The 6,819-nt window shown below is 38.5% G+C and overlaps 1 protein-coding gene across 1 annotated transcript; it reads right to left on the bottom strand.

Moving 5' to 3' along the window:
* Positions 1–5,464: 5,464 nt before the first annotated feature.
* LOC117177696 (protein GVQW3-like) lies at positions 5,465–5,899 on the bottom strand. The gene has a single exon (XM_033368558.1). It carries the CDS (start codon positions 5,897–5,899, stop codon positions 5,465–5,467), a length of 435 nt encoding a protein of 144 aa, XP_033224449.1.
* Between the last annotated feature and the right edge of the window lie 920 nt (positions 5,900–6,819).

The raw sequence follows: 6,819 nt of genomic DNA, 5'->3' as shown, positions 1-6,819 counted from the left end.
CCAATCTCTTAATTATTACGCATATCAGTTTTTTCTCTACTTGGAAATCATGAAAATCTTCTATACTCTGTGCTCCTTCCTGACAGTTAGCTTCAATTCTATTGGTAAATATGAAAACAAAATATATCCATAACTATCAAAACATTTTTAAACTCAATATTTCTGGCCCATATGAGAAAAAGAATTGTTATTGTATTCCAATTTTTGGACCTACTCTTTAAGCGACGCATTCTGTCCCTAATTTCACGAAGACGCTTTCTTACTCATTCATGTTTACAAATAATATTTTCTGGATGTCACTTTTTCAGCTTTCAAGAAGTTTTCTAGGAAAATCTGTCTCGAAACCTGTACTTCACAAAAAAACAAGCGGCTAATAGAGGACAGCTTAGTGTCGCGCAATAATTCTATACTTCCGTTTGGCACCCGGTGACTGAATTTTGCCACAATGAGTTCCCGATATACCAAAGTCCTTTAAAGAATGATACGAATGCAAAGAAATGTGATTCTCTTTATATTTTTGCAGATTTAAGTTCCCAGTTTGAGTGTTTGCCGAATGGTGAACCTATTCCCGGTGTTCCTCGAGGCAAACCTACTTCTTCCTCTTCTTTTTCTTCTTTTTCTGAAAGCCATCATTCATCATTAATGACTCTTTCTCCTACCGAGCATCTTGCTCGTGCTAGGTCCAGGTCTCCTCGTTTCAGGTGCACGGTTCCACCTACCACAATTACTTCTTCTGACGGAATTGTCTATCCACTTGATCAGCTTGAATTTATTCGGCTTACTCCTAATAAGAATCCGCAACGACTATTACAACTTCGACGATACAAGTTTCCTGCTAATAACAAAATTAAATTAGCCGTAAGACGTCATCAGTTTTCACCCATTTCAAGACAAGAACAAATTGTTATATCAACTTTTGAAGGTGATGTATTTGCAATATTGGAGAGTAGTGAAATTCTTGCTGGACTATATAGTGGCTGCCGTAATAAACGGATGAAGATAAACATGGAAAGCGGCAAGGCTACCCCATTAACCAGAGCTGAGATCGAGGAAACTCCAGTAGGTGAAATCCGACCAATCACGAAGCATTTCAGAATTGAGCGCATAAGCCAAAATCACCCGGACACTGCGTTCAATTAAAACAAAATGTAAGTATAAAAGTTGATGTCGCTTTTGGTCGACACTCAACTTAAAATATAACAATTACTCTAACACTGCAAATAATAAAAAATCAAAGCTCCAGCTACTATATCTCAGTGGCAATAAAAGAAGGACAATTTTCATTTTTTTATAAAAATGTTTTAGGAGAAAAATAACAATATGTTTGAATTGATTTTGATTTAATAATTTTCCTATTATTGAAAGAAAATCGGTGTCTTTTCAACATTTTCCATAAAAGCAATTGGTGTCTTTCTTCGCTACTTCTCATATATTTTTAACCAAACAAAACGAAATATCATGAAAATGATTTGAGGAACTCTTTATACAATTTAAAAAAATGCATTTTTTTATTTTGAAAAAATATCGAGGTTTTAATATATACATGAAAACTAAAAAAATGTTGCCAATGGATTTTAGACTACCCTTATCCGAATACTTAAACACTTAAAGTGCAGCAGACGCCTGTTTCATCCATTTATGTGTTCATGAAAATTTAAGAATTAAAGTAAATTCATCTATAATAAAAATTTCCATTTATTGAGAGTAAGTTGAAAATAATGATAATGAATATAGTAAAGAAACTTTACTTCATGACAAAAATAATCTTTACAGTTTTTTGTGTATAATCTAGAATATACAAATTCTATTTTTGAAACCGAAGACATAGTCTCTCTGCATATGTGTGATTACATCGTTTTCCAATTGTCAGAAAGATTTATGAAACATTTTTATCTACGAAGGACAAAATTAATAGAGTATAATACAAGAGATAACGATTACAGTACGTTTTAGACACTGTTAATAAAGAAACAGAATGATAATTTGTTGAACTGTTAACCAAATTCTTTTATTAGTACGTAAATTAGTTTCTTTCTGCTTGTAAAAAATGAAAATCCTCTATAATCTGGTATTATCTTTGGCAGTGAGCCTCAACTCTATTGGTAAATATAATAATTTAATATATTCATAAATTTAAAAAATACAAATTTAATATTTGTTGCAAATATTCCGGAAATTAACGGATAAATATTTTGTATGACAAGAAGGTGGAATTTCGGTTTACCCCGGAGTTTTAAAAAAATCTCGGAATGTGCATTCTATCCGAAATTTCAAGCAGAAGTTATTTAACACAGTCTTTTATCTTTGCGAATATCTTTCTCTGAATATTACTTTTTCATCTTTCAAGAAGTAGACGCAATCTCCTAGCAATGTCATCATTCTGGCCTCAAAATTAAGGTGGAAGTTGAAAAAAAGGCATAGAAGTATTTCGCAAAAGTTGAGGGGGGTGGGGGGAGCTTAAATCTGGTCAAACACAAGCGACCTGTCCGAAAATAGTTCAAAATATTTTCGTGGCACTCGGTAAGTCAATTTTGAAACGATGTGTTCACGATATAACAACGTACTTTCAAAAAATTAAAGAATGTAAAGAAATCTAATACTCTCTAAATTTTTCCAGACCTAAGTTCCCAGTTTGAGTGTTTACCGAATGGCGAACCAATTCCTGGTGTTCCTCGTGGCGAACCTTCTTCTTCTGAAAGACAGCATTTCCCGGTGAGGACTCTTCCTCCTGCTGAGCTTCCGGTGCATAGTAGAGCAAGGTCTCCTCCTCTCAGATGCAGGGTTCCACCTACCAGCATAACATCATCTGCAGGAATTACATATACACTTGAACATCTTGAATTGATTCGGCTTACTTCCAATAAGAATCAGCACCGACAATTTCACCTTCGACGATACAATTTTCCTACTGATAAACCAATTAAATTAGCCGTAGGACGTAAGAAATATGTGCCCATTCCAGCCCAAGAACAAATTGTATTATCAACTTTCGATGGTAGCGTATTTGCAATATTGCAGAGTAGTGATATCCTTGCTGGATTTTATGCTGGACACGCTCGAAAACGGATTAAAATAAACATGGGAAGCGGCAGGATTTCCCCAATGACCCGAAAAGAAGTCGACGAAACCCCAGTAGGTGAATTCCGCCCAATCAGAAGGAATTTTAGAGTTGAGATTTACAGGCAAAATCCTGTACACCATACAGTCAAATAAAGGAAAATGCAAACCTTAAAGTTAATATTTTTATGGCCGGAGGGCGGCCTGAAATGTTGCAAGTACATTCTGACGGCACATAATAATAAAAAGCCAATGTACCAGTCATTATTTTTTTTATTACAAACAAAAAAGGTGTTTTTAATATACTTTCGAAATTATTTTGGGTGTCAAGATATAATAGATTTATAATTATGCAGCTATAATCATTTTCCTTTAACCAAGACCAACCTGAAGTAAGTAAGACACTATTTTCATATTCGGATAACGATATTATAACCAGGTTATTAATATGAATATTATTTTACAACGAGCTACTTAGATAATCGTGTAATAGAAACTCGCCTTCTTAAAATTTGCCAATAAAACAAAACAATAAAGGAATACCTGATTACGAGGTTGGTTCAGATATGATTGAGACAAATACTCTGACACGTTTATTTACTATCGAAAAAATCTACAAAAATGTACAGTTTTTCTAGGTATTTCCCCTCACAAGTTACGAATTTTATCCACCTTTCAGGAAGGTTTTTGATGCCGGTATCGAAGAATTCCTTAGGAAATTTGGACAGCCATGTGCGCACGAACTCCTCTACCTCATCGCCGATGCTGAATATTTGATCTCCGAGGGCTTCTTTCAGTGATCCAAACATGTGGTGGTCGCAGGGTGATAAATCTGGACTGCAATGGGGTGTCCCAGTACCTCCCACCCCAATTCGCGCGCGTTATCCTGGAAAAGAATCGCACTTCGTATTGGAATGGTCCTCCGTTTCGAGCGATAAGCGGGTTTTCTGTGTGTTTTCAGAAGGTTAGAGTAGTGTGCAGCATTGATCGTAATAGGCAGTCTGATAAGTACCTGAAAATTCTAAGAGATGGCATTAGCATTCAATAATGTGAACCATTTTCGTCGAGCTTGGTCCTTCAAATGACGCCTGTCAAAACTTCAGCCATTTATGTTTACGCATTTACAATTTACAGCACTAAGAAGCGACTAAACTCCGGGTTTTTCTTCATATGGAAAAATCTGAGTTTCGAGTTTTGATCAAACACTACTATCTTCGCAAGAAAACGATATCCGAGACCAAGGCCAAGCTGGATAAGTATTACCCGGACTCTGCACCGTCGATTGGAACGATTCATAAGTGGCTTACCGAGTTTCGTTGTGGCCGTACGAGCACAGTTGATGCTGAACTTTCTGGGCGCCCAAAAGAGGTCACTACACCAGATAATGTCGAAAAAATGTATGATATGATGTTGAATGATCCCAAAGTGAAATTGAGAGAGGTAGCTAATGCTGTAGGCATATCATTGGAACGTGTGGGCAATATCGTGCATTCAGTTTTGGGCATGAAGAAGCTCTGCGCGCGACGGATGCCCCGTTTGCTAACAGTGGACTATACTCCTGAGTCAACGCAACAGGCAAAACAGTGGGTTCCACCGAGCCAAAGTTCTCCAAAGCGTCCAAAAACGCAACAATGGGTCGGATAGGTTATGGCCTCCGTATTTTGAGATGCACATGGAATAATATTCGTGGACTATCTTGAAAAAGGTAAAACCATAACCGGAGCATACTAGTCATCATTATCAGACCGAATGAAAATCGAAATCGCCGAAAAACGACCGCATTTGAAGAAGAAAAAACCGCTTCATCATCACGACAATGCGCCTGTTCATTCATGCTTAGTTACACAAGCAAAATTGCATGAAATCGGCTTCGAATTGGTTCCTCAGCCACCGTATTCACCAGACCTGGCCCCCAGCGACTATTACTTGTTCCCTAACCTGAAGAGATGGCTCACCGATAAGCGTTTTTACTCAAATGAGAAGCTCATAGCTGAAACTGAGGCGTATTTTGGAGACCTTCCGATCGAGTACTTTTCCGACGGTTTCAAAAAGTTGGAAAATCGTTGGACTCGCTGTTTCCACCTAAAAGGAGAGTATGTTGAAAAATAAAACCGACTTTTGCCAGAGAAACGTCTCCGTGTTTCATATTTCAGGGACTTATCAGACTGCCTAGTACGTTGGGTGCGCAGAAAATCGTCGTACAGCATGCCCCGCCGGTCCCAGAACACAGTACACATAACCTTACCCGCTGACCTGGTTGTCTTCGCTTTGACTGGCGCCCCTTGCTCCTTTTTACCCCACTCTTTAAACGAAACCTTGCTTTTGGGAGTGTAATAGTGTACCCATGTCTCGTCTGTAGTGAAGATTCGCGTTGAAAACCGTCCCACTCCGCCTCGTATCGCTGCAGCTAGCGGCGACAAATCTCAAACCGCGTGAATGTTTGCTCGAAGTTCAACAGTTTAAGAACCCATCGTGCCGTTACTTTACGATATTGAAGGTGTTCGTGGATGATAGACTCTACACTACCAATGCTGATGCCGAGTTCAGAGGAAATGTCTCGAGCATTCATCCTACAGTCCTCCAAAATCATTTGATCCACGCGGCGAATGTTGTCTGGTGTTATGCTGGTTCGCGGTCGACGATCATGCGGCTCATTCTCGACGGTTTCGCAGCCGTCCTTGAGTGCTTTGGCCCATTTAAACACAGCAGCCCTACTCAGGCACTCACTACCGAACTGATTTCGCAAACGCAGAAAAATTTCCATGCTTTTAACGCCTTCCCGCACTAAAAAACGAATGACATTATGTTGCGTAACGGCGGTCAGCACTTGAAATTCACTCATGGTCGTAGCACGCGCGTGAAACATGCGCTCCCGACGAAAACTATGCCACACTGTTCGTAAGGGACCCAGCTATCACATACTCAAGCCACGACCTTTAAAACATACATGCGCGCCATCTACAGCATTTGTCTCGATCATATTCAAACCACCCTCGTATTTAGAGTCAAAGCTAAAGGACCAAATTAATTTGAAGGCCTTGTAGCTTTCAAAGCCAATATGGGGGCGTTCGAGTAATACGTAATGCACCTAGGGTCATAACGTTCCAACAGGTCAAACGAAGCGGGAGACCCACGAGAATAAGCATCATGACAAGCTCACTTCGAGCAGAAGTGCGGTTTGGATGCTTACTAAAGCCGGTAAAACTGATGGTGCAGTAAACATCAATTAGCTGTACTCTCGCCCACAGACTCTACGAGTCGACAAAGAAACCACAAAAAAAGAAGTATTGAAACGACAGAGGTAGAGATATTAGCAACGGATATAGTGATAACTGTGTTTTTTTGGAAAGTTAATCTAATGTTTATAAAAGGAAAAGTGCGTGCTTCCCCACTTGCAGCGTTGATGTGAAGAGTTTTGATCAAAATAGTCCAAATAGTATCTGGACCGATTATTTAAGAGAAAATTCTTCTTTTGAAGAGATACCCGGCCGCCAGAAAATGCTCAAGGTACTTAAACACAAAACACATTTATTTTAACGTATGAAAGTGAAAATTCTTTCTTATTTTCGTAAAATGTTCAGTTTACCCTCGTGATTATAATAAAAAATAATTGTCGACATATCACACTAAACCCAGGTTTGACTGGATTTGAATTTTAGTACAAATGCAAATTCAGTATTAAACCGAAAATATAAAGTTCGAAGCAACAATCTAAACTTTCCACACACACAAAAAGAAACGAAATTTCAGCAGAATACATAA

Source organism: Belonocnema kinseyi, chromosome 1 (assembly GCF_010883055.1).
Source record: "Belonocnema kinseyi isolate 2016_QV_RU_SX_M_011 chromosome 1, B_treatae_v1, whole genome shotgun sequence".
NCBI classification, from domain to species: Eukaryota; Metazoa; Arthropoda; class Insecta; order Hymenoptera; family Cynipidae; genus Belonocnema; species Belonocnema kinseyi.
Note: the sequence above shows the minus strand (reverse complement) of the source record. Positions and strands in the feature narration are given on the sequence as shown.

Bases quoted from the DNA above. Each gene is read 5' to 3' on its own strand.
- LOC117177696 (XM_033368558.1), bottom strand. From the start codon at position 5,899: ATGAGTGAATTTCAAGTGCTGACCGCCGTTACGCAACATAATGTCATT.